Below are 26,954 nucleotides of genomic sequence, written 5' to 3'. Positions count from 1 at the left end.
ATTCTCCTGCCTCAGCCTCCCGAGTAGCTGGGACTACAGGTACCCGCCACCTCGCCCGGCTAGTTTTTTGTATTTTTTAGTAGAGACGGGGTTTCACCGTGTTAGCTCTGGCCACCCCCCCGCCTTTTTTTGTTTTTTGTTTTTTAGACAGAGTCTCATTTAATTGCCCAGTCTGGAGTGCAACGGCGCAATCTTGGCTCACTGCAACCTCTGCCCCCCCGGGTTCAGGTGATTCTCCCGCCTCAGCCTCCTGAGTCGCTGGGATTATGGGCGCCCACCACCGCGCCTGGCTAATTTTTGTATTTTTAGTAGAGACGGGGTTTCACCATGTTGGGCAGGCTGCTCTCCAATTCTTGACCTCAGGTGATTCATCCGCCTAGGCCTCCTGAAGTGCTGGGATTACAGGCGTGAACCGCTGTGCCCAGCCTTATCTGGCCCTTTAAAAAAAAGTTTACAAAGCTCTTATATGGAAAATATTTTGCGCCTATAATCCCAGCTACTCGGGAGGCCAAGGAAGGAGAATCGCTTGAACCCGGGAGGCAGAGGTTGCAGTGAGCTGAGATCGCATCACTGCAATCCAGCCTGGGCAACAGGGTGAAATTCCATCTCAAAAAAAAAAAAAAAAAAAAAAAAAAAAAAAAAAAAAAAAAATTTGTATTTGTACTCAAACACAACCATTTTTATTCCCATTATAATAATACCTTTTGCTCACTGCTTCCCAAAGCTGCTATGCCAATCTCAATAAGGTGTTGGGATCTGTGCTGGCAGGGAGCCTATTTAGAACCTCATGTCTAAATGTATCAATGAAAATTGATGCATCATGACATACCTCATGCATCATGACATTTTCAAGCAATGTTGAGAATAGGAAGAAAATGAACCATCACCACATTTCCCAAGCTGCAGGAGAGCTATCATTTTCAACTAGTACTTTCATTGCTGTGATTTCATTCAAGTAGTGGAAGAAAAGGGGCACTAAATTTGTTTTGCCCAAAAAAAGCAAACTCACGGCTTGTGTGGAGAGCATTTCGTTAATGCTGTGATCATATTGCTCAGCCAAGATAGCTAATTTCCGGGTCTGTTCCTCCTTCAGCCGTTTCAGAACAGCTTTGTGCTCACTCTTTGGTGTAGTCTCCAGCAGGTGATTTCTTAATGCTTTGTATTGTCTGGTTTGAATTTTGCAGGTATCCTGAAACTGCTTTTTTATTTGGAGTTCTTTAGACTGGGGGGAAAAAAAAAAAGATTTATGTAAGTTGTAACACAAGGTATTTGGTATATGGTATGCTTACATACATGAAAATAAAGACTATTAGGAAAAAATGAGAGGAAAACCAAACAGGTCAGATCATAAAGTTGCAGATACTTTTTGCACTTGGCTATTTGGCCAAACCGCTGACTGAAATTTATGCAGTTTTACGACAAAAAACTTCATTTAAAACATTAGGGCATAAAGAACACCATTTATGATAGGACTTGTAACAGTATCTGTTGTTTCACTAATAAAGTTAGTGACCTGAGTAGATACTAAAATTAGCTTTGATTATTATGCATATTCATGACAGAAAATTACATTTTTTCTTTTTTTTTTTGAGATGGAGCCTCACTCTGTCACCCAGGCAGGAATGCGGTGGTACAATCACAGCTCACTGTAGCCTCAACCTGCTATGCTCAAGCAATCCTTCCACCTCAGCCTCCTGAGTAGCCGGGACCACAGGTGTGTGCCACACCCACGTTCGGCTTTTTTTTTTGAGTCTTGCTCTGTCGCCCAGGCTGGAGTCCAATGGCGCAATCTTGGCTCACTGCAACCACTGCCTCCTGAGTTCAAGCGATTCTTCTGTCTCAGCCTCCCGAGTAGCTGGGATCACAGGCATGTGCCGCCACGCCCAGCTAATTTTTGTATTTTTAGTAGAGACAGGGTTTCACCATGTTGGCCTGGCTGGTCTCGAACTCTTGACTTCAAGTGATCTGCCTGCCTTGGCTTCCTAAATGCTGGAATTACAGGCGTGAACCACCACACTTGGCCAATTTTTGTATTTTTTGTAGAGACAGGGTTTCACCATGTTGCCTAGGCTGGTCTCAAATTCCTGGGCTCAAGCAATCCACCTGCCTTGGCCTCCTAAAGTGCTGGGATTACTGGCATGAGCCACCATACCCAGCTCCTGGCTAATTTTTTTTTTTTGGTAGGAATGAAGTTTCCCTACGTTGCACAGGCTGGTTCCAAACTCCTGGCCTCAAGCGATCTTCCCACCTCAGCCTCTAAAAGTACAGTAATTATAGGCATGAGCCACTGTGCGTGGCTTAGAAAATTAAATTTTTTCTTATGAATTAAGCATAATACAATTATGGTGGCTCACACCTGTAATCCCAATACTTTTGGAAGGCCAAGGCAGGATTGTTTATAGGCCAGGAGTTTCAGACTAGCCTGAGCAACACAGTGAGACCCCATTTCTACAAAGCAATATTAAAAATTAGCCAGGCATGGTGATGCGCACCTGTAGTCCTAGCTACTAGGGAGGCTGAGGCAGAAGTATCACTTGAGCCCAGGAATTCAAGGCTGCAGTGAACTATGACTGCATCATTGGACTCTAGGCTGAACAAGAGTGAGACACTGGTTTCTTAAAAAAAAAAAAAAGAAAGAAAAAAAAGATATAAAAGCACTTTATTGGTGAGACAATATCTTATCAGATCTAGAGACAGAAAATAAAGCACATTTATTCTGTTTGTTTTAAAAACACTTTGCTGCAATTTCTTTTTGTTCTTTTCTGTTCTTTTTTTTTTTTTAGACGGAGTCTCATTCTGTTGCTCAGGCTGTAGTGCAGTGGTGCGATCTCAGCTCACTGCAGACTCCATTTCCTGAGTTCATTCGATTTTCCTGCCTCAGCCTCCCGAGCAGCGGGCATTACAGGCTTGTGCCACCACGCCCAGCCAATTTTTGTATTTTTAGTAGAGACCAGGTTTCACTATGTCAGCCAGGCTTGTCTTGAACTCCTGACCTCAGGCAATCCACCCAACTTGGCCTCCCAAAGTGCTGGGATTACAGGCATGAGCCACTGTGCCTTGCCCCCAATTTCTTTTAATGACACTCTCAACTTCAACTATACAGTTTATGTACCAAATGTGAGGCTAACTTGGAAATCTCTATTCGGAATTATTAATACTGTTATTACAATGGTCTTTTCCTTAAGATAATAAACTAGGTAGAGATATACTTAGCAATGGTTTACTCTTTAACACAAGCAAAAACTTAAACGTCAGTCAACTAATCTTGGCCAGGCGTGGTGGCTCACGCTTGTAACCTCAGCACTTTGGGAGGCTGAGGTGGCCAGATCATTTGAGGTCAGGAGTTTGAGACCAGCCTGGCCAACATGGTGAAACCCTGTCTCTACTAAAAATACAAAAATTAGTTCGGCGTGGTGGCACATGCCTGTAATCCCAACTATTCAAGAGGCTGAGGTATGAGAATTGCTTGAACCCGGGAGGTGGAGGCTACAGAGAGCTAAGATTGCACCACTGCACTCCAGCCTGGGCAACAGAGAGAGACTCTGTTTCAAACACATACACAAAAAAAACCATAACAAAACTAATCTTTCAAAGGTTAAACAAAACTCACGTGCTAACGGAGGAGACAACCCTCTTCTTGGGGTAACAGACATGAACTACAGTATATAAACATTTCTAAGATGAAAATATTTAAGTTTAGAGACAGAAGATCTTTGGCTTTAGTGTTTGGTTAATCAGCAGGTTGGGTATTCTACGAACTCAGGTTTTAAAAAGTTTTAGTAAGATGAGATCTGTTTCTGCAAAGTGTACCAGTTGATCCTACAAGTGACAACACATTGATTTACTGCACTGAGGCAGAACCTATAGTTGAAATTGTTTTTTTACCTTAATATAAATACCGCCAGGTATTGATTGGCTGATTCATCATGCAACAAATGGATATGTGACCAAATTTACACACTTATCTAAGAAGTACTCCCCTCAATACTACAACATTAAATATACCTTTCTGTATTTTTCACCATCTGAGGCACTAGATCCTAGTAATATGTCTTTATTTTGTGAGGGGTCAAGAAATGTCTAGCTAGTAAGAGAAACTCTTAGTTTAGCTAAGAGTTTTAGTAGAGACACTTAGTAGCACTGCTTTTATTTATTTATTTATTTATTTATTTATTTTTTGAGACGGAGTCTTGCTCTGTAGCCCGGGCTGGAGCGCAGTGGCCGGATCTCAGCTCACTGCAAGCTCCGCCTCCCGGGTTGACGCCATTCTCCTGCCTCAGCCTCCCGAGTAGCTGGGACTACAGGCGCCCGCCACCTCGCCCGGCTAGTTTTTTGTATTTTTAGTAGAGACGGGGTTTCACCGTGTTAGCCAGGATGGTCTCGATCTCCTGACCTCGTGATCCGCCCGTCTCGGCCTCCCAAAGTGCTGGGATTACAGGCTTGAGCCACCGCGCCCGGCTGCTTTTATTTTTGAGACAGAGTCTCAACTCTGTCCTCCAGGGTCTGGAGTACAGTGGCACAATCATGGCTCACTGCATCCCTGACCTCCCAGGTTCAAGCAATCCTCCTACCTCAGCTTCCCAAGTAGCTGGGATTACAGGTGTGAGCCATCACCATGTTTGGCTTTTTAATCTTTTTTTCTTTTCTTTTTTTGAGACAGGGTCTCACTCACTCTGTCGTCCAGGTTGGAGTGCAGTGACATGATCATGGCTCACCATAGCCTCAGCCTCCTGGGGTTCAAGTGATCCTCTTGCCTCTCAGCCTTCTGAGTAGCTGGGACCACCACAGGCATGTCATCATGCTCAGTCTCTTTTTTTTTTTTTCCTGACACAGAGTCTTGCTCTGTCACCAGGATGGAGTGCAGTGGCATGACCTCAGCTCACTGCAACCTCTGACTACCTGGTTCAAGTGATTTTCCTGCCTCAGCCTCCTGCGTAGCTGGGACTACAGGTGTACACCACCACGCCCAGCTAAATTTTTTATTTTTAGTAGAGATGGGGTTTTGCCCCGTTAGCCAGATGGTCTTGATCTCCTGACCTCGTGATCTGCCCGCCTCAGCCTCCCAAAGTGCTGGGATTACAGGCATGAGCCACTGTGCCTGGCTTTATTTTTAGAGATGAGATCTCCCTATGCTCCCCCAGGCTGGTAATTTTTTCTAGAGACAGGGTCTCAGTATGTTGCTCAGGCTGAGTGGCACCATTTTAAAATATCATTCTTAGGCCGGATATCATTCTTAGGCCGGGTGTGGTGGATCATGCCTGTAATCCCAAGAGTCTGGGAGGCTGAGGCGGGTGGATCACTTGAGGTCAGGCATTCAAGACCAGTCTGGTCAACATGGCGAAATCCCTTCTCTACTAAATATACAAAAATCAGCCGGGTGTGGTGGGGCATGCCTGTAATCACAGCTACTCGGGAGGCTGAGGCAGGAGAATCACTTGAAGTTGGCAGGCAGAGGTTGCAGTGAGCCAAGACTGCGCCACTGCCCTCCAGCCTGGGTGACAGAGTGAAAACAAACAAAAACAACCATTCATGGTTAACGAAGTTATTCCAAGTGCTTCTAGACAGAAATGGAACAATGAAATTTAGATAGTATCTTCTGCCTCAGTAAAATAGCATCCATTCTTTTAAAAGGTTTTATTTTTATTTATTTATTTATTTGTTGAGATGGAGTTTTGCCCTTGTTGCCCAGGCTGGAGTGCAATGGCGGAATCTCGGCTCACCATAACCTCCACCATCCTCCGCCTTCCAGGTTCAAGCGATTCTCCTGCCTCAGCCTCCCGAGTAGCTGGGACAGCAAGCATGTGCCACCACGCCTGGCTACTTTTGTATTTTTAGTAGAGATGGGGTTTTTCCATGTTGGTCAGACTGGTCTCAAACTCCCGACCTCAGCCTCCCAAAGTACTGGGATTACAGGTATGAGTCACCGCACCTGGACATTATTTTTATTTTTTGAGATGGAGTCTCGCTCTGTCACCAGGCTAGAGTGCAGTGGCACGATCTTGGCTCACTGACCCTCCACCTACCAGGTTCAAGCGAATCTCCTGCCTCAACCTCTCAAGTAGCTGGGACTACAGGCACGCGCCACCGTGCCGGGCTAATTTTTGTATTTTTAGTACAGACGAGGTTTCACCATGTTGGCCAGGATGGTCTGTTGACCTGGTGATCCCCTGCCTCAGCCTTCCAAAGTGCTGGGATTACAGGTGTGAGTGACTGCGCCTAGCCAAAACTTTTTATTTTTAAAGCACTGTGCTGGGCTGGGTGTGGTAATCCTAGCAGTTTGGAAAGCTGAGGCGGGTGGATCACCTGAGGTCAGAAGTTTGAGACCAGCAGGGCCAACGTGGTGAAACCCATCTCTACTAAAAACACGAGGGCATGGTGGCAGGCGCCTGTAATCCCAGCTACTTGGGAGGCTGAAGCATGAGAATCACTTCATCCTGGGAGGTGGAGGTTGCAGTGAGCCAAGATCACGCCACTACACTCCAGCCTAGGCGACAAGAGTGAAACTCCATCTCAAAAAACCCAAAAAAACAAAAACAAAAAAACATTGTGCCAGGAATACTGTAATCATTCCACATCCCTGCCTAATGAGAAAAAATAACTCCTTGAAAAATTTTTCTTTAACAAGAGTAAAATTAATGCTTATACTAAGAATAAACTATATCCCTCAATGTGTGACTCAAATGAACGCGAGATGAATGCAAGTTTCAGTTATTTCTACTCATTTAGTGCTGACAAAGCATCATCTGGATGAAAGCTGAAGAAACAGCAGAGTAGGCAGCAGATTTTCACCCGACCCTTTCCACAGAAAACAGCACCCCACCCCGACAGATCCTAATCAACATAAATAAAATGTTCCAACTGCAATCTCCTCTCCTCCATCAAACACAGTTGATGCTATATTCTAAATTCTGACTCCACTACTTAAGGAGAAAACTGGAAAAGGCAACGATTACTTAAGTAAATAGAAATGTGATGATTTGGGGTTAAAATGCTCCAGTTGACTAAGTAAATATATGCACATAAACATGAGGAAAAGGGTGATTTTTCTTCCCTAACAGGAAACCTTGAGCTCACTTGTAATCAGAAAGGCATTTTATTTAAAGTCTGACTATGATTAATGAAGCTTTATTTTCTCCTCACTTTTAATATACTACCTGAGAGAATCAGATTACTGTTTATAAGCTTTAAAACGGAAAAGTTCTAATGACAGGAAATAGAAAGAAATGGTTAAATGTCAAACAACTATCCATTACCCAAGCCCCAGGGAAATGCAGTCAGTCATATCAGATTTACAGTACGACTTTCAGTTTGGTTTATTCCTCGGTGCTGTTGGCTTTAAAATCACAATTGACTTTGCTGACATGTTAGTTTAAAAATCTTTTCATGGGAGATTGTCTTTCTGTAGCTAAATGATTATGTATCTCCTTACTGCAAAAACAAAATAAATCTAAAATATCATTACAATTCCAGTTTTTTAAGCATTAACTAAGGAAGGTTATGTTAGTAGTCAACATAACCACTCTGTAAATAAAACTTACCTATTTTGAAGACATAGCAAGGTGAAATTTTACTCACATTCACATGAAAACAATAAAGCATCTTAACATCGTTTCTATATTTTGTTCAGGACAGCTTGTTTGAATGGAGTTGGGTGGGCATTGGGAATACCATTGAGTGTGTTGTAGTTTCTAGATTTTCACACAGACTACCTCTGTGAATGAATTTCACTGTACTCCAGCACAGTTACTCAGAGTAAAACCAAGAACCATTTTATAGTTTAAATATCAAATAGCTTATAAAAATGGCTGGGCAGGAGAACAGGGGAAGCTTTAAATAGGAAATACTGTGGAAACTGGACCTTACTGAATATAAACAAGTTTAAAATGTACAGATATGTACAGGGCAACTAAGGTGCTTATCATCGATGACAGACTATATAGTGGGTGGTTTTGTATATTAAGATTCACATGGGCCGGCCGTGGTGGCTCACGCCTGTAATCCCAGCACTTTGGGAGGCTGAGGCAGGCGGATCACGAGGTCAGGAGATTGAGACCATCCTGGCTAACATGGTGAAACCCCGTCTCTACTAAAAATACAAAAAATTAGCTGGGCATGGTGGCGGGTGCCTGCAGTCCCAGCTACACGGAGGCTAAGGCAGGACAAAGCAGTGAACCCGGGAGGCGGAGCTTGTAGTGAGCCGAGATCGCCCCACTGCACTCCAGCCTGGGTGACAGAGTAAGACTCTGTCTCAAAAACAAACAAAAATTTCAGAATTGGTAACTGTAGTTGACTTTGACTGAGAGAGATGGATCAGGTGGCTGGAGCAACAAGCATAAAGAAGAAAACTTTTTTCTTGTTATTATTTTTCTAACTAGTGGCTATGCAGCTTAAAACTTTTTATTTTATAATGCACTTTCATGTTTCTAAATTTTGTACAAGTCATATTTACAGCAAATTATGGTTCTAAAATTTTACTTGGAACAACAGAGATAAGCCAAATGGTTAGCTTGTTGACACGCAGGATATAATATTGACCTTGGACATTTGGGTAAATTTTTCTGAGACAGGGTCTTGCTCTGTCACCCAGGGTGGAGTGCTGTGGTGTGTTCTCGGCTCATTGCAACCTCTGCCTCCTGGGTTCAAGGGATTCTCCTGCCTCAGCCCCCTAAGTAGCTGGGACTATAGGCATGTGCCACCATACCCAACTAATTTTTGTATTTTTAGTAGAGACAGGGTTTCGCCATGTTGTCCAGGCTGTTCTTGAACTCCTGACCTCAGGTGATCCACCTGCCTTAGCCTCCTGAATTGTTGGGATTACAGGCGTGAGCCACTGTGCTCTGCCCTTGGGTAAGTTTAAAACAAGAATCTTGATTCTTATCTACTGGCACTTCCCATGGTTAAAAGTTTTGGCCACTTTTTTGTACTTTGATGAGAAATACATAAGCAAAAGACTGTAGCAACAGGCATTCAACATTAAAATCAACCAAAAATGCTAAAAATGAAAAGAAGCTTAGTCAATTTCTTTATGACTAGACATTCGTCTTAAGACTTTTCCTGCTTATATGGATACCTTTTCATTCTCTTCCCTGTTGTCAAAAAGCTTAGGCTAACCATACCTTCAAACTCTTAGGCTGTTGTCGAACTTCCATGACATGCTTTCGTCTTAGTTCTCGTTCTCTTCGCTTATTATATTCCAGCTGGTTAGTGAGCTCAGTTTGATGCTGCAATCTGATCAACTCACAGCGCATCTTCTGAATTGTGTTGAGGTGGCGGAACTCCAGTTCTTGCATGGATTCATGCTGCCGGAGTAGCATGGCATGTTCTAAGTCCTTCTGCGTCTGTCTTTTGTTTAACTCCTAATCCATAACACAAAAGACAAAGGTATAATTTACTGCTGTATAATGCCAGAAAAAAATCCTACAAAACAGAATAACCAGTAAACAGATGTAATTAACCCTGTTATTCAATTATAATTGCATAGTAAATATTAGGGTTGTGACTTTTACCTCTTTAAATGGGCAATTAGTAGCACAAATTTCCTTATCATATTCATTTACTATTTATTCATACTATTTTATTGCCATTAGCTTAAGACATTATTACATCTATATCAAGAGGTTTAACATTTTTCTTTTGTTTACTTCCTAATTTTATATTTGAATTGGGCTCCTAAGTTATCCTTTCAGTTTCTTCAGAGTATTCTATTCAATTATTTTACATGCAGTCTACTCTGGTGAGTGTGGTGATTAAGAACATGGACACAGCCGGGCGTAGTGGCTCACGCCTGTAATCCCAGCACTTTCGGAGGCTGTGGCAGGTGGATCACAAGGTCAGGAGATTGACATCATTCTGGCTAACACGGTGAAAACTGTCTCTACTAAAAATACAAAAAATTAGCCAGGCATGGTGGCAGACACCTGTAGTCCCAGCTACTTGGGAGGCTGAGGCAGAAGAATGGTGTGAACCCGGGAGGCGGAGCTTGCAGTGAGCCGAGATCGCGCCACTGCACTCCAGCCTGGACGACAGAGCAAGACTCTGTCTCAATTAAAAAAAAAAAAAAAAAAAAAAAAATTAACCGGGCATGGTGGTGCATGTCTGTAGTCCCAGGTACCTGGGAGTCTGAGGCAGGAGAATGGCTTGAATCCAGGAGGCAAAGGTTGCAGTGAGCCGAGATCATGCCACTGCACTCCAGCCTGGGCGACGGAGTCTCGGGGAAAAAAAAACATTGTAGAGACAGGGTCTTGCTATGTTGTCCAGGGTAGTCTCAAACTCCTGGTCTCAAGTGATCCTCCCACCTCAGCCTCCCAAAGTGTTGGAATTATAGGTGTGAGCCACTGCACCCAGCCAGTACATAGAAATTTTTAAAGTTTCATTGTAACCTAGTGCTTTGTGATGCCATAATTCTTTCAATCATTCCTCTGTGTTTGGACATTTAAGCTGCTTCTATGTTTCACTGTTTTGTTTTGTTTTGTTTTTAAATCAGAGTCTCACTCTGTCGCCCAGGCTGGAGTGCAGTGGTGCGATTTCAGCTCACTGCAACCTCTGCCTCCCAGGTTCAAGCAATTCTCGTGCCTCAGCCTCCTGAGTAGCTGGGATTACAGGCGTGCACCACCACACCCAGCTCATTTTAAAAATATTTTTAGTAGAGACAGTTTTACCACGTTGACCAGGTTGTCCTTGAACTCTTGACCTCAAGTATTATAGGTGAGAGCCACTGCTCCAGCCCGTTTCACTTTTATAAACAAAGTTTCAATAAGTATCTATGTATACTGTATCATAGAACCATGTTGTTATTTCTGTAGGACAGAGTTCTAGAAGTGGATTTGATGAATAAATGCTACGTGCATATTATATTTTAAAAGCTACTGTTAAATCATGCTCCAAAGGGGCAATATCAATTTATAGTCTTACTAATAGTGTCTGTTAACACACGCCATTACTAGGATTGAATGTATCAATCTTTTACATTTTTCTTACATAATGGATGCAACTGTTTTAATTTGAATTTATTAGTAAACTCCCACAATTATGCTATATTACAAGCATGAAATATATTATTTCAACCCACTCTCAGAAATTTATCTATACTCACAGGTATCTTAATAATGAAAATAATTCTTTTCTTTTTTTGAGATGGAGACTTGCTCTGTGGCCCAGACTGGAGTATAGCAGCACGATCTCAGCTCACTGCAACCTCCACCTCCCAGGTTCAATTGATTCTCATGCCTCAGCCTCCCAAGTAGCTGGGATTACAGGTGTCCGCCACCACGTCCGGCTCATTTTTTTGTATCTCTACTAAAAGTAGAGATGGGGTTTCACTATGTTGGCCATGCTGGTCTCAAACTCCTGACCTCAAGTGATTCACCTGCCTCGGCCTCCCAAAGTGCTAGGATCACAGCCATGAGCCACCACACCCAGCCAAGAATAATTGTTTTCATTGGCAGAAGAGTTTCTACAACATTTACCCAATTAATAATCACATGATGATAAAAATGTATTTAAGGGCAACACACACTTCATGGAACCCATTTCAGGTCAGAGGCAAAAACTGCCCAATGAATTTCCTCATATGTAAAACTCAAGGCTGACCATGGTGGCTCATGCCTGTAATCCCAGCATTTTGGGAGGCCGAGGCAGGCGGATCACTTGAGGTTGGGAATTGGAGACCAGCCAGGCCAACACGGCAAAACCCCGTTTCTACTAAAAATAAAAAAATCAACCGGGTGTGGTGATGCATGCCTGTAGTCCCAGCTACTTGGGAGGCTGAGGCAGGAGAATTGCTTGAACCTGGGAGGCAGAGGTTGCAGTGAGCCGAGATCGCCACTGCACTCCAGCTTGGGCGAAAGAGCGAGACTCTGTTTCAAAATAAATAAATAAATAAATAAAATAAAAATAAAAAATAAAAATCAACATTTTTCATTTGTGGATTGGTTAAGATTTATTGAATGCCTACTATGAATAAGAAACTGGAGATTAAAAAAACTGCATCAATTCTGTGATTTCATACAACTTCCATTGTAGTGAGGGAGTCAGGAACAACCTCCCTACCCTGCAGAAACACATGGTTTTGTGAACATACACATATTCACGTGAAAAAGAAAAGTGCAAAGAAGAACATATGTATTTAGTTAGTTGTCTGTCTGTTTGAGACAGGGTCTTGCTCTGTAGCTCAGGCTGGAGTGCAGTGGCATGATCATGGCTCACTGCAGCCTCAACCCCCTGGGCTCAGGAATATTCATGCCTCAGCCAGGTAGCTGGGACTACAGGTGCACACCACATCCAGCTAATTTTTTTTAATAAACATATTTTTTGTAGAGACAGGGATTTGTCAGGTTGCCCTGTCTGGTCTCAAACTCCTAGAACCAAGTGATCTGCCAGCCTTGGCCTCCCAAAGTGTTGGGATTACAGTTACCATACCTGGCTGCAAAGAATAATATTTAAATAAAGCAGAAGAATGTGGTGGTTAAGTCCAGGCATGGTAGCTCATGCTTGTAATCCTAGCACTTTGGGAGGCTGAGACAGGCAGATTGCATGAGGCCAGGAGTTTGAGAACAGCCTGGCCAACATGGCGAAAGTCCATCTTTACTAAAAATACAAAACTTAGTTGGGTTTGGTGGTGTACACCTGTAATCCTAGCTACCCTGGGAGGCTGAGGCACGAAAATCGCTCGCACCCAGGAGGTGAAGATTGCACTGAGCCAAGATGGCGCCACTGCACTCCATACTTGGCGACATGGAGAGACTCTTTCTTGGGGGAAAAAAAAAATTGGTGGTTAAGAGATTTTAAGGAAATGACATCTGAGTAAAGATATACAGGGAGCAAACACTCCATGTGAATATCTGAGGAAGAATGATTCAGACAGAGGCAAGTAAAAGTGCAAAGTCCCTGAGACTAGAATGGAATTGGAGTATTTTCAGGAAAGATGCTTTTGATAAAGGATTTAAAATTTCTCATCACTCAAACTTACCTCCCTGACAAGGTCCTGCTCTAAGTTATGACGACCAAGTAACATTCTTCTCTTGAAGCGACGGCATTCCAGCTCTAGGTATTGTCTTTGACGTCGAAGAAGGTTAGCTTCTTCTTCTGCTTGGAAATGCTGTATATTCTCCTTCTGCTTTGAAAGCCACTCCTGTTTTTCTTTTTTGGGGGTACTCTGGTTTTCATTTAGCTCCTGGCAACATAAAAAACAACTCAGGTAAAAATACATAAAAACAGGGCCAGGCACAGTGGCTCATGCCTGTAATCCCAGATCTCTGGGAGGCCAAGGTGGGCGGATCACCTGAGGTCAGGAGTCCGAGACCAGCCTGGCCAACATGGTGAAACTGTCTCTACTAAAATACAAAATTAGGCTGGGCGTGGTGGCTCACGCCTGTAATCCCAGCACTTTGAGATGCCTAGGCAGGCGGATCACGAGATCAGGAGATCGAGACCATCCTAGCTAACATGGTGAAATCCCATCTCTACTAAAAATACAAAAAATTAGCCAGGCGTGATGGCAGGCGCCTGTAGTCCCAGCTACTCGGGAGGCCGAGACAGGAGAATGGCATGAACCTGGGAGGAGGAGCTTGCCTGACCAACATGGAGAAACCCTGCCTCTACCAAAAATACAAAATTAGCCAGGCATGGTGGCACATGCCTGTAATGCCAGCTACTCAGGAGGGTGAGGCAGAGAATCACTCGAGCCCAGGAGGTGGAGGTTGCAGTGAGCTGAGATAGCGCCACTGCACTCCAGCCTGGGCAAAAAGAGCGAAACCCAGTCTCAAAAAAAAAAAAAACTTAGCCAGGCATGGTGGCAGATGCCTGCAGTCTCAGCTACTTGGGAGGCTGAGGCAGGAGAGTCGCCTGAACCCAGAAAGCAGAGGTTGCAGTGAGCCGAGATTGCGCCACTGTACTCCAGCCCGGGTGACAGAGTGAAACCCCGTCTCAAAAAAACAAAACCACCACCATAACAAAAACCCCATTAAAATTACCTAAATGAATGTTATCATTTTGCATCAGTAAATTTTAAATAAAAGTTATTGGCTGGGTGCGGTGGCTCACGCCTGTAATCCCAGCACTTTAGGAGGCTAAGGTGGGCAGATCACCTGAGGCCAGGAGTTCAAGACCAGCCTAACCAACATGGAGAAACCCCATCTCTACTAAAAATACAAAATTAGCCAGGCATGGTGATGCAGGCTTGCAATCCCAGCTACTCGGGAAGCTGAGCGGGAAAATCACTTGAACCCAGGAGGCAGAGGTTGCAGTGCAGTGAGCCGAGATCACGCCATTGCACTACAGCCTGGGCAACAAGAGCAAAACTCCGTCTCAATAAATAAATAAATAAACAAACAAACAAATAAATAAAAGTTCTTAAGTGTGTTTCTTCTCTAATACTCAGGCAGGGCAATGACCAATGACCTCTAGAAGGCAAGTGGTATTTACATCTTTTTTTTTTTTTTGAGACAGAGTCTTGCTCTGTCACCCAGGCTGGAGTGCAGTGGTGCGATCTCAGCTCACTGCAACCTCCGCCTCCCAGGTTCAAGCGATTCTCCTACCTCAGCCTCCCGAGTAGCTGGGATTACAGGCAATTGCCAGCATGCCCAGCTAATTTTTTGTATTTTTAGTAGAGATGGAATTTCACCATGTTAGCCAGGATGGTCTCGATCTCCTGACCCCGTGATCCGCCCACCTCGGCCTCCCAAACTATTGGGATTACAGGCATGAGCCACTGTGCCCGGCCTTTAGATCTTTGTTGAGTTACCCACTCAATCGGAAAGGAAAGAGAGATATGTACACCAGAAAACGTGTACCTTTTGTCTCTGCACAGCTACATTTCTGATGGTTCCTAACTTCGAAGTACACAATGATTGGTTAATAAAGTAAAATACATCCTTTTTTAAAACCTTCCCAAGAAGAAACAGAAGATAGTGCTTTTGGGTAAAAATCACAAGTGAACTAGGGCAAAAATACAGTTAAACATTCTTGCTTCTTGGTTTTTGACATCCTTGATGCTAAGTTTTTGGCAAAATTATGGAAGGATTCGATATAAGAAAACTGGAAATTAAATGGAAAATAAACAAAACCATGGGAGAATAGAGACCTACTTTATGAATGGTATTTAATTTTCAGCATTAATAACCACTGAACAAATCAAAATTAATGATTTTCCACATTGTTTTAAATTTCACTGGAAAACAAAACAACTGCATTTTGTTGGAGATTTATTTATAGTTGGAAACTCTATTTACTATTGTTTCAAACTCAAAGTTCCAGTATAGAGTTTGGCTTTTGAATTATAGTCATGGGAATATACTGCAAATTATACCATTTAGAGTTGGAAAAATCTTGTCAATGAAGCTCACTTGGCAGGGTATAGAGCAAGTCTTTGTGCCACCAATATGTACACAACAAGACATACATATCTGATTATAAGGCAAATTCCTACACACACAAAAATCATTAATATCAAATTGATTATACTTATTTTATCAAAATCAATCGATGTATCACAGTATGCTAATTAATTATATGAACTAAAAATTTCAATCATCCTGTAAGACAGGAGTGTAAATTAAAAGACATATCATTTTCCGTTCCTGGTGCCTATCTTGAATAATGATCCTCTTTAAGAAGTTGTCAGGCCAGGCACAGTTGTAATCCCAGCACTTTGGGAGGCTGAGGCGGGCAGATCATGAGGTCAGGAGATCGAGACCATTCTGGCTAACATTGTGAAACCCTGTCTCTACTAAAAATACAAAATATTAGCCAAGTTTGGTGGCGGGCACATGTAGTCCCAGCTACTCGGGAGGCTGAGGCAGGAGAATGGCATGAGTTTAAGACCAGCCTGGCCAAGATGGTGAAACCCTCATCTCTACTAAAAATACAAAAATCAGCAGGGCGTGGTGACAGGCGCCTGTAATGTCAGCTACTCAGGAGACTGAGGCAGGAGAATCACTTGAACCCAAAGCGGCAAAGGTTGCAGTGAGCCGAGATTATGCCACTGCACCCTAGCCTGGACAACAGAGTGAGACTCTGTCTCAAAAAAAAAAAAAAAAGGCAGCACAAGAGCCAGGAGTGGTGGCTCCCGCTTGTAATCCCAGCACTTTGGGAGGCCGAGGTGGGTAGACTGCCTGAGGTCAGGAGTTTGAGACCAGCCTGGCTAATATGGTGAAACCCCGTCTCTACTAAAAAAATATATAAAAAGTATCTGGGCATGGTGGCACACACCTGTAATCCCAGCTACTTGGGGGGCTACGGCAGGAGAATCATTTCAACCTCGGGGGAGGGGAGGTTGCAGTGAGCCAAGATCACACCACTGCACTCCAGCCTGTACGACAGAGTGAGACTTGCGTTTCGGGAAAAAAAAAAAAAGCGGAGGGAGGGGGCAACACAAGAAAGGGCAAACAAATATGAAACCCTGTAGCCACAAAGAAATAATGAGCATATTCTACCTAAAAAAAAACTGACAAGCAAATATCCCCCTTATTCTGTTTACTTTTAAAGTAAAACAATGGGAAACCAAAAACTTTAGAAGAAAAGGTTTCACATAACAAAATGTGATCAGGTACAGTGGCTTATGCCTATAATCCCAGCACTTTGGGAAGCCAAGGTGGGCAGACTGCTTGAGCCCAGGAGTTTGAGACCAGACTAGGCAACATGGCAAGACCCTGTCTCTACAAAAAATAAATTTAAAAATTAGCCAGGAGTGGTGGTGCGTGCTTGTGTTCACAGCTACTGGGGAGACTAAGGCAGGATTGCTTGAGCATGGGAGGTCGAAGCTGCAGTGAGCTATGATTGTGCCACTGCACTCCAGCCTGTGGAACAGAGTAAGACTGTCTCAAAAAATACATACAAAAAATAAGAACATAAGGCTGGACGCAATGGCTCACACCTGTAATGCCAGCACTTTGGGAGGCCGGGGCGGGCGGATCACGAGGTCAGGAGATCAAGACCATCCTGGCTAACATGGTGAAACCCCATCTCTACTAAAAAAAATTACCAAATGTTAGCCGGGCATGGTGGCAGGCGCTTATAGTCCCAGCTACTCAGGAGGCTGAGGCAGGAGAATGGCGTGAACCCGGGAGGCAGAGCTTGCAGTGAGCTGGTATCACACCATTGCACTCCAGCCTGGGTGACAGAGCAAGACTCTGTCTCAAAAATAAATAAATAAATAAATAAAATAAATAAATAAATAAATAAAAATAAAAACATAAAAAAAGTATATTTTCAGGAAATGATTCATTTTAGATCCTCAACTAAATAACTCAGTTAAGGGTAACTGATTATAATTAAAGTCATTATTTAAACTAATATCCATTTAGTGACCACAAACAACAAAAGATAATTTTATCCTAATGCCAGTGAGGATACCCAATGGTCACCATTGGATATAAGTTGGATATGAGTTGGTCACCACTGGATATAATTGGATATGAGTTGGTCACCATTGGATATAATTAATAAGCAGAAAATTTATTGAAAAGTTTTATGACATAAGTACCTCTTTAAGCTGCTCTTTTCGAAGTTTATACTCTCTTTTCTGGGACTCTAGAAAACTATTCAGTTCTTTCTTCTGTTGGGCCTGAATATGTTGCTGAAATTTTTTCTCTTCATTGGACATCACTTTAGCCTGTATGAAGTTTAAAAAACGAATCAAATTAGTTAAGTAGATAGATTTAAAGTAGCAGTTTAATATACATCACTAAGAATATCTTTTCTTTTCTAAGAACAAGAAATCGGTAGAAACATTACCAAAATAAAAGACTGAACCAAATTATAAACACGTGCTACTTGGCATCCTTACCATTTGAACTTCATAGAATCAGTAAGATGAAACTCATCTTTGAAATGTCAAACACGTTGTCAACTTTTTATTTCATTTAACAGAAGTATATCCTCCTTCCAACCCTCAATCCCTTAGTAAAACGAAACAAATGCTATACTTTATTTCTGATTCTATATCCAATACACGTTCACTGTAGAACATTTACAAAATACAGAAAAACAAGAAAAATCTCATGTTTTGGTGCATATCTTTTGTAATTTTTTCTTTTTTAAAAATTACTACTTTTGAGATGGAGTCTCACTGTTACCCAGGCTGCAGTGCAGCGGCACAAGCTTGGCTCACTGCAACCTCCGCGACCCGGGTTAAAGTGATTCTCCTGTGTCAGCCTACCGAGTGGCTGCAATGACAGGTGTGTGACACCTGTATTTTCAGTATTTTTAGTAGAGACAGGGTTTCGCCATGTTGGCCAAGCTGATCTCGAACTCCTGACCTCAGGTGATCCACCCACCTCAGCCTCCCAAAGTGCTGGGATTACAGATGTGAGCCACTGAGCCCGGCCTCTAATTTTTTCTATAAACGTACATGTCTCAAATATATACACACACACATATATATGTGTATGTATATAATTAAGTAGGCATTGTCGCTCATGCCTGTAATCCCAACACTTTGAGAAGCTGAGGTGGGAGTATGACCTGAGCCCAGGAGTTCAAGACCAGTGGGTAACATGGCGAGTGCCCATCTCAAAAAATGTATTACAGGGTCTCACTCTGTCACCCAGGTTGGAGTGCGGTGGTACAATCATGGCTCACTGCAGCCTCCTTTTGAGCTCAAGTGATCCTCCCACCTCAGCCTCCTGAGTAGCTGGAACTACAGGTGTATGTCACCATGCTCAGCTCATTTTTTTATTTTTTATTTTTGTGGAAACAGAGTCTTCCTATGTTGCCCAGGCTGGTCTTGAACTTCTGGGCTCAAGTAATCTTCTCACCTCGGCCTCCCAAAGTGGTGGGATTACAGATGTGAGCCACTGCACCCATCCTGGTTATATACTTTTAAAACAAATTTGTTATCACATTGCACATCTGCTTCAGCAATTGTTTTCCTAAATATGTTAGTATCCCCTTTTCCCAAGCTATTAAAAATAATATCTGTCAGGTGTGGTGGCTCACACCTATAATCCCAGCACTTTGGGAGGTTGAGAAGGGAAGGTCAACTGAGGTCAGGGATTTGAGACCAGCCTGATCAACATGGTGAAACCCCTTCTCTACTAAAATAAAAATAATACAAAAATTAGCCAGGCATGGTAGATGCACCTGTAGTCTCAGCTACTTGGGAGGCTGAGGCAGGAGAATTGCTTGAACTTGGAGAGCAGAGGTTGCAGTGAGCTGAGATCACGCCACTACACTCCAGCCTGGGCAACAGAGAGAGATTGTCTCAAAAAATAATAATAATAAAATAAAAAATAAAAATATTCAATGCCCAGAGGATTTTAAATATGTATACATTGTTCTATCAAATTATTTCAAAATCAAATATTTATTTATATCATAAATTATTTTGTCAAAGTCCCTACTACTATGAGAATGGTTCTTTTTTTGTGAAAAGGGAGAAGAGGGTAGCTATGATAAATAATGCCTCACTGCAGACTACCTGGACATATTTTAATGATATGTGTGAATTTACTGAGAATTCTACATTCTACTTGACAAACATGACTATCGAAAAAAAGTAAAACAATGGGAAACCAAAAACATTAGAAGAAAAGGTTTCACATAACAAAAATCCTAAAAACTAAACTTTTATCATGTAAAATAATGACAATTATTTGTCAATAATCAAATGAATTTGATTCTGAATCAAATTCATGAATCTGAATCTTTCATAACTTATAACCTACAACATTGTATTTATTACAGTAATCTTCAATCATTCTGATATTAAAATGCTGCCAGAAATTCAAGGGTAGTTTCCAAAAAATACAAAAAAGAGAATAAAAATGACTTTTTGAGACCTAAATCACCTAATGACAGGAGATTTAGCAAACTCATCAGATAACCAGAAAATGAAAAGCTTAAAATAACTGAGTAACTTACCGATTATGACACTATAAAACTCTCAAGAATCAGGAAATGGTTCCATGTCTTATTAATTCCCAGGCCTAGTACTTGATATTAAAATACATCAATTTTTCATATTCAAAATTTTGCTGGCTATTACATAAACTATAAAGTGGACTACCCCAATGAATAGTTTTAAGACTGATTTGTTTTAAATGATGCACACACAAAATTAGTGAGAGATAAGACACACAGATATCACCTTTTTTTGTAATATCAATTTACAGAAACCTTTATATAAGTCACATAAATGTTTCTCCTTTTCCCCAATTTGCTTGGTTCCTGGGAACAGATACTCTAACATCAAACTGCCATGTTGGTTAATTCTGAGACATTCAAAATCTAAAACAAGCAAATTAATAATACTGAATAAGCCACCTCTTTCTCCATAGCAGCCTGGTGTTTCTTGATAAGTTTCTCCATTTCTGCAGCAAAATTGTTACGCTGAGTTTCAAGATCTTTGTCTAATCTGAGGCGATGTTCGTCCATCTCAGCCTTTAGCTTATTTTCCAGAGTCATCAGTTGCTTTTGATGTTGTCGCCTCATTCGCTTATAGCCAGACATTTGTTCTCTAAGCTCAGAATCCTGCTCATGTTCTTGCATTTGCCTTGTAACCTAGACATACAAATAATGGAAGGAAAAGAAGAAAATAAAACATTCTTCTTTGAAAAGCCTTTTAAACCATTCTATATTAACTAAGTAGGGAATTAGTATAAAATATCCCAATGTTAGCCGATTCCAAGAAAATTTCCAACAAGTCTTTTAAAGAAATAGACTGGTTCTAAAATTTATATGGGGATATAAAAGAATCTAGACTAGCCAAAACAATCTTGAGGAACAAAAATATTTGGAGGACATGCAGCTCTACAGTACTCAAGACAATGCGGTACTGGCTTTAAGATAGGCTAAGTAGATCAAGGAAAGAGAATAAAAACTAGAAAGAGATCCACATATGTTCAATTGATTTTTCTACCAAGAAAGTCAAGTTAATTCAGAGGATAGTGTTTTTAGCAAATCCTGCTGAAACAACTGGTTCTTTACATAGAAAAAAACAAATAAACCTTGACTCCCTATATCACTTATGTCATATATAAAAATTAATTTGAGAAGGATCATTTGACCTGAATGTAAAACCCAGAATCACAAAGCAGAAACACAAAATATCTTTATAACCCTGGAGTAAGCAAACACTTCTTGGGCAGAACACAAAAAACACTGACCACAAAGCAAAAAAAAAAAGAAAAACTTCAATTTAAAAATCAAGATAAGCCAGGCGCGGTGGCTCACGCCTATAATCCCAGCACTTTGGAAGGCGGAGGCAGGCGGATCACAAGGTCAGGAGATCGAGACCATCCTGGCTAACTTGGTGAAACCTCATCTCTACTAAAAATACAAAAAAAATTAGCTGGGCACGGTGGCGGGCGCCTGTGGTCCCAGCTACTCCGGAGGCTGAGGCAGGAGAATGGTGTGGGCCTGGGAGGTGGAGCTTGCATTAAGCTGAGATCACGCCACCGCACTCCAGCCTGGGCAACAGAGCGAGACTCCGTCTCAAAAAAAACAAAAACAAAAACAACAACAAAAAAAACAAGATAAAATACGCATGACATAAAATCAATCACCTTAAAATGAACAATTCAGTGTGTTTAGTATATTTACCGTGCCATGCAACTACCACCTTTATCTAGTTATAAAGCACATTTATCATCTCAAAAGAAAATTCTATACCTGTTAAGCAGTTGCTCTCCATTCTCCCCTCCTGGTAACCATCAATCTGCTTTTTGTCTCTATAGATATACCTATTCTGCATATTTCATATAAGTAGTGTCATATAATATACGAGTTTTTATGGCTGGTTTCTTTCACTTAGCATGTTTCTGAAGTTTATCCATGTTGTAGTATGCATCAGTATTTCATTTCCTTTTACAGCTGAATAAAATTCCACTGTATGTATATAGCACAATTTGTTTATCCACTCATCCACTGATGGACATTTGTATTGTTTCCGTCTTTTGGCCACTGTGAAAACTGCTGCTAACTATGTGTGTACATGCACTTGTCTGAGTACCTGTTTTCAATTCCTTTAAAAAATGTTAATGTTTTGATTGACAAATCATAATTGTATACATTTATGGAGTACATGTGTGATATACTGATATATGTATTCAACATATTAAATTAAATCAATCTAACATATCCATCACCTTCCTTATGCATCATTTTTTATGGTGAGATATTTGAGATTTACTTTTAGTTATTTCAAAATATTCAATATACTATTGTCAACTATAGTCAACTGGCTATGCAAAATATCTCAAAACCCGTTCCTCCTATCTTTCTGAAACTTTGTACATTTTGATCAACAACTCCCCATTTCTCTCTGCCCCTAACCTCTAGTAACCACCACTCTACTCTCTACCTCTATTCTATGAGTTCAACTTTATTTTTCTAGATTCCACATAAAAGCAAGATCATGTGGTATCTGTCTTTCTGTGCTTGCCTTATCTCACTTAGCATAATCCTCCAGATTCATGCATGTTCTTGCAAATGACAGGATTTTTCCTTTTTAAGGCTGAATGGTATTCCGTTGTGTATATATGCTACATTTTCTTTATCCACTCATCCACTGATATGCACTTAGGTTGATTCCATGACTTAGCTATTGTGAATAATGCTGCAATGAACATGGGAGTGCAGATATCCCTTCAACATACGAATTTCAGTTCCTTTAAATATGTACCCAGAAGTGGAATTACTGGATCATATGGCAGTTCTATTTTTAGTTTTTTGAGGAACCTCCACACCATTTTCCAAAATGGCCATACTAATTTAGGTTATCACCAACAATGTGTAAGAGTTCCCCTTTTTGCCAACACTTGTTATCTTTCATCTTGTTGATAACATTTTCAATTCTTTTTCAAAGACAGGGTCGGTGTGTTGCCCACGCTGGAGTAGAGTGGCACGATCTTGGCTCACTGCAGCCTCTGCCTCCTAGGTTCAAGTGATTCTCCCGCCTCAGCCTCCTGAGTAGCTGGGACTACAGGTATGCGCCACCATACTCAGCTAATTTTTTATATTTTTAGTAGAGACAGGGTTTCACTATGTTGGCCAGGCTGGTCTCGAACTCCTGATTTTTTTCTTTTTTTTTTTTTGAGATGAAGTCTCGCTCTTGTCCCCCAGGCTGGGGTGCAATGGTACGATCTCAGCTCACTGCAACCTCCGCCTCTCGGGTTCAAGCAATTTTCCTGCCTCAACTTCCTGAGTAGCTGGGATTACAGGTGCCTGCCACCACGCCTGGTTAATTTTGTATTTTTAATAGAGATGAGGTTTCACCATGCTGGCCAGGCTGGTCTCGAACTCCTGACCTCAAGTGATCTGCCTGCCTCGGCCTGGCAAAGTGCTGGGATTACAGCTGTGAGCCACTCCGCCCGGACCACATTTTATATAAGGGACTTGGCTTATCTGTGGATTTGGGGATTTATGGAGGGTCCTGGAACCAATCCCTCACAGATACTGAGGGATAACTGTACCTTGTTTCAGACGGTTAAGGCAGGTGTATAGAATTGTAAAAACTCTTCAAATTGAATACCTAAGATCTGTGCATTTTATTGAATGAAAAAAATCCAAGGCAGAAGAAGGTAGGCTGTGATGGTATATAGCACTTATAATGAATAATACAGCTATGCTTATTTGTATTAAAAAACTACTTATGCTCTGAATATTTTAAGTGACATAAATGAAACTACTGGCTTTAAAAATACAAATCTTTTTCAGATTTTGATTCATTAAATCTGTAAATTTAAAATGCCCTTAATTGATTTGAGGAAGCCAAACTTTGGAATAGAACACTTTTTTGGGAAACATTTAACTTATGCCAAGTTACTGAGAGGTTTTCCTTTAAGCTGGTCCTTCTCAACATATTTATCAAAATAGTCATGCAAAAATTAAGCAATCTTTACCACTTGCTCTGTTAAAAGTGCTATTTACATGTTGCAGAATAGAAGGAATACCCTGACTTAGGGTAGGGTACTACGTTCCCAACCCCACGTCATATAGACTCATGACAGCATAGGATTTATAACATCTGCTTATTACATAGTTGAGAAGTCAGATAGCTATCATATCTTTTTTTTCCCCCATCATGTTTTCTTTTTTTTCTTTTTTAGTTTTTGAGACAGTCTCGCTCTGATGCCCAGGCTGGAGTGCAATGGTGCAATCTCAGCTCACTGCAACCTCCATCTCCTGGATTCAAGCAATTATCCTACCTCAGCCTGCCAGGTAACCCGGATTACAGGTGCCTGCCATCATGCCCAGCTAATTTTTGTATTTTTAGTAGAGACGAGGTTTCACCATGTTGGCCAAGTTGGTCTTGAAACCTGACCTCAGGTGATCCACCTGCCTCAGCCTCCCAAAGTGCTGGGATTACAGGTGTGAGCCACCACGCCCGGCCTCATTTCTTTCTTTCTTTCTTTTTTTTTTTTGAGACAGGATCTGGCACTGTCACCCAGGCTGCAGTACAGTGGTGTGATCTCGGCTCACTGCAACCTCCATCTCCTGGGTTCAATCAATGCTCCTGACTCAGTCTCCCAAGTATATGGGACTACAGGAACACATCACCACACCCAGCTGAATTTTTTTTTTTTTTTTGGAGATAGGGTCTACCTCTGTCACCCAGGCTGGAGTGCAGAGGCACGATCTCAGCTCACCGCAGCCTCTGCCTCCTAGGTTCAAGCGATTCTCCAGTCTCAGCCTCCTGAATAGCTGGAATTACAAGTGCACCACCATGCCCAGCTAATTTTTCTATTTTTAGCAGAGACAGGGTTTCGCCATATTGGCCAGGCTGGTCTCAAACTCCTGACTTCAGTCGATTCACCTACTTCAGCCTCCCAAATTGCTGGGATTACAGGTGTGAGCTACCACACCCCACCTGAATTTTGTATTTTTTGTAGAGATGAGGTTTCACCATGTTGCCCAGGCTGGTCTTAAACTCGTGAGCTCAAGTGATCCACCCACCTCAGCCTTCCAAAGTTCTACGATTACAGGCATGAGCGACCAAACCCAGCCTTTCCATTATGTTTTCTAATAGCCTACTTTTCTTATGGTATCTTAATGTAATTTCGTTGTATCCTTAGTATCCTTTATCATGCTTTGGTTTTACTTATCTGTCTGATTAAGATTTTAAGTACCCCATTATAGCATCCTTGTAACGAACAGATAATCCATATTATTTGGAAAATCAGAATGACTTTAGAGTATACCAAATTGTACTGCTTGCCATTTCCAATATTCCCCTCTTTCTGGTTAGCCTCACACAATATATTTCCTTACTGTCCATATTCTTCTTATATGGAAATACCATACATTTCTCCTCTCCCTGCTGTGCCTAAATCTTACTAATTTTAAATACTCAAACTATTTATTTCATAAATACTTCATTTATGCTCCTAAAAAAAAGTTATCTGAATCCCTGTTTAGTGTCCTGTAGTTATCTTAAGTATTTAAGATATTCTAACATACTCGTTTTTTGTGTACGTGTCATGAAGACATTGTTAGTTTAACATTTCTCAGAGTTCTCTGAATAACATCTTTCTCATAATAGGCAATTAAATATTAAATGAATATTTCGCAAAATAAAACCCAAATACAAAACAATATATAGCTATACTTGAGTTTATATTGCCAAGGTCCCACATGAAAAACATATTTATCTTTAATTCGGGGAAGTACATACCAGTGATGCTGTCCGTATAGTAGCAAAGTGTTCTCGATTACGATAGTGTGATTTGTGACGAGATACTTGGGGTGGAGACTGTGGATCTGATGCTCTTGTTCTAGGATCTCCCTCTTCTCTGTAATTTTCTTCCTCCTAGGCAAAAAAAAAAAAAAAAAACAGATAATACTATGTAAGGTGAACAGTTTGTTTGAATCTTTATGGAAATTAAAGTTTAAAGACAACTTGATCAACAAATCTCAAAGACATAATTTTAAAAAGCAAAACCAAAAAGTAGAAATGCTGTTCTTTTTTCTTTTCTTCTTTTTTAGAAACAGGGTCTCGCTGTGTCACCCAGATTGAAGTACAGTAATGTGACCATAGCTCACTGTAGCTTCAACCTCCCAGGCTCAAACCATCTGCCTACCTCAGACTCCTGAGAAGTTGGAACTACAGGCAGGGGGCCATCAGGCTAGGCTAATTTTATTTTTTTAGAAACAAGGTCTCCCTATGTTGACTAGGCTGGTCTAGAACTCCTGGGCTCAAGTAATCCTCCCTCCTTGGCCTTCCAAAGTGCTGAGATTACAGGTGCAAGCCAATATGTCCAGCTTTATTTTCAATATAATTAGAATTAGAATAAATTATCTGTACAGGGTATAAAATAGTACACAGACTCAGGATAAGAAAATGCACATGACTAGATTGATTGATTGATTTGTTTGTCTGAGACAGGGTCTCACTTTGTCACCCAGGTTGGAGTGCAGTGGTACCCTGAATGGCTCACCACAGCCTCAACTTCCTGGGCTCAAGCGATCCTCCCACCTCAGCCTCCCAGGTAGCTGGGACCACAGGCATGCACCACCATGCCAGCTAACTTTTGTATTTTTTGTAGAGATGGGGTTCTGCCATGTTGCCCAGGCTGGTCTTGAACTACTGGGCTCAAGCAATCTGCCTGCCTTGGCCTCCCAAAGTGCTGGGATTACAGGCGTGAGTCACTGTGCCTGGCACATGACTAGATTTATATCCTACCGATTATGTGCAAAATTGAAAAGCTTTAACATAACTTGAAAACAAAGATGATGAAACATGTAGCCAATATAGTCAATGTTTTAAACAGGAGTAGTAGAAAATTGCTCAAAGCCTCTTGGGTTTTGGAAGCAGTGGAGCTATCTTTATAATACTTCTGCCATCTGTCCAAAATAAGCAAAAACAAAAACATTTGGAAAAAATTGAAGGACTGATATCTTTCCCTGAACTCAATCTGTTAGCTGAATAGAACATCAGTTAAGTAGCAACCAATTAATTGTGGTAATAATTTGTTGTTGTTGTTGTTGTTGTTGCCCAGAATGCAGTGTAGTGGTATGAT

The 26,954-nt window shown here is 41.4% G+C and overlaps 1 protein-coding gene across 2 annotated transcripts in view; it reads right to left on the bottom strand.

Annotated features, from left to right (window-relative positions):
* TAOK1 (TAO kinase 1) overlaps positions 1–26,954 on the bottom strand; it is a 169,684-nt gene that overhangs the window by 18,630 nt on the left and 124,100 nt on the right. For both annotated transcript variants that reach the window (XM_073004795.1, XM_073004796.1), the window contains 6 exons: positions 25,610–25,744; positions 20,260–20,496; positions 17,480–17,608; positions 12,968–13,171; positions 9,117–9,356; positions 1,010–1,222 (listed from right to left, as the gene is read on the bottom strand). In XM_073004795.1, the coding sequence (XP_072860896.1) occupies positions 1,010–1,222; positions 9,117–9,356; positions 12,968–13,171; positions 17,480–17,608; positions 20,260–20,496; positions 25,610–25,744 (1,158 nt within the window). The remainder of the gene's footprint in view (positions 1–1,009; positions 1,223–9,116; positions 9,357–12,967; positions 13,172–17,479; positions 17,609–20,259; positions 20,497–25,609; positions 25,745–26,954) is intronic.

This window comes from Chlorocebus sabaeus, chromosome 16 (genome assembly GCF_047675955.1).
Source record: "Chlorocebus sabaeus isolate Y175 chromosome 16, mChlSab1.0.hap1, whole genome shotgun sequence".
NCBI classification, from domain to species: Eukaryota; Metazoa; Chordata; class Mammalia; order Primates; family Cercopithecidae; genus Chlorocebus; species Chlorocebus sabaeus.
The sequence above is the reverse complement of the archived record's forward strand: the minus strand, read 5'-3'. Positions and strand labels throughout refer to the sequence as shown.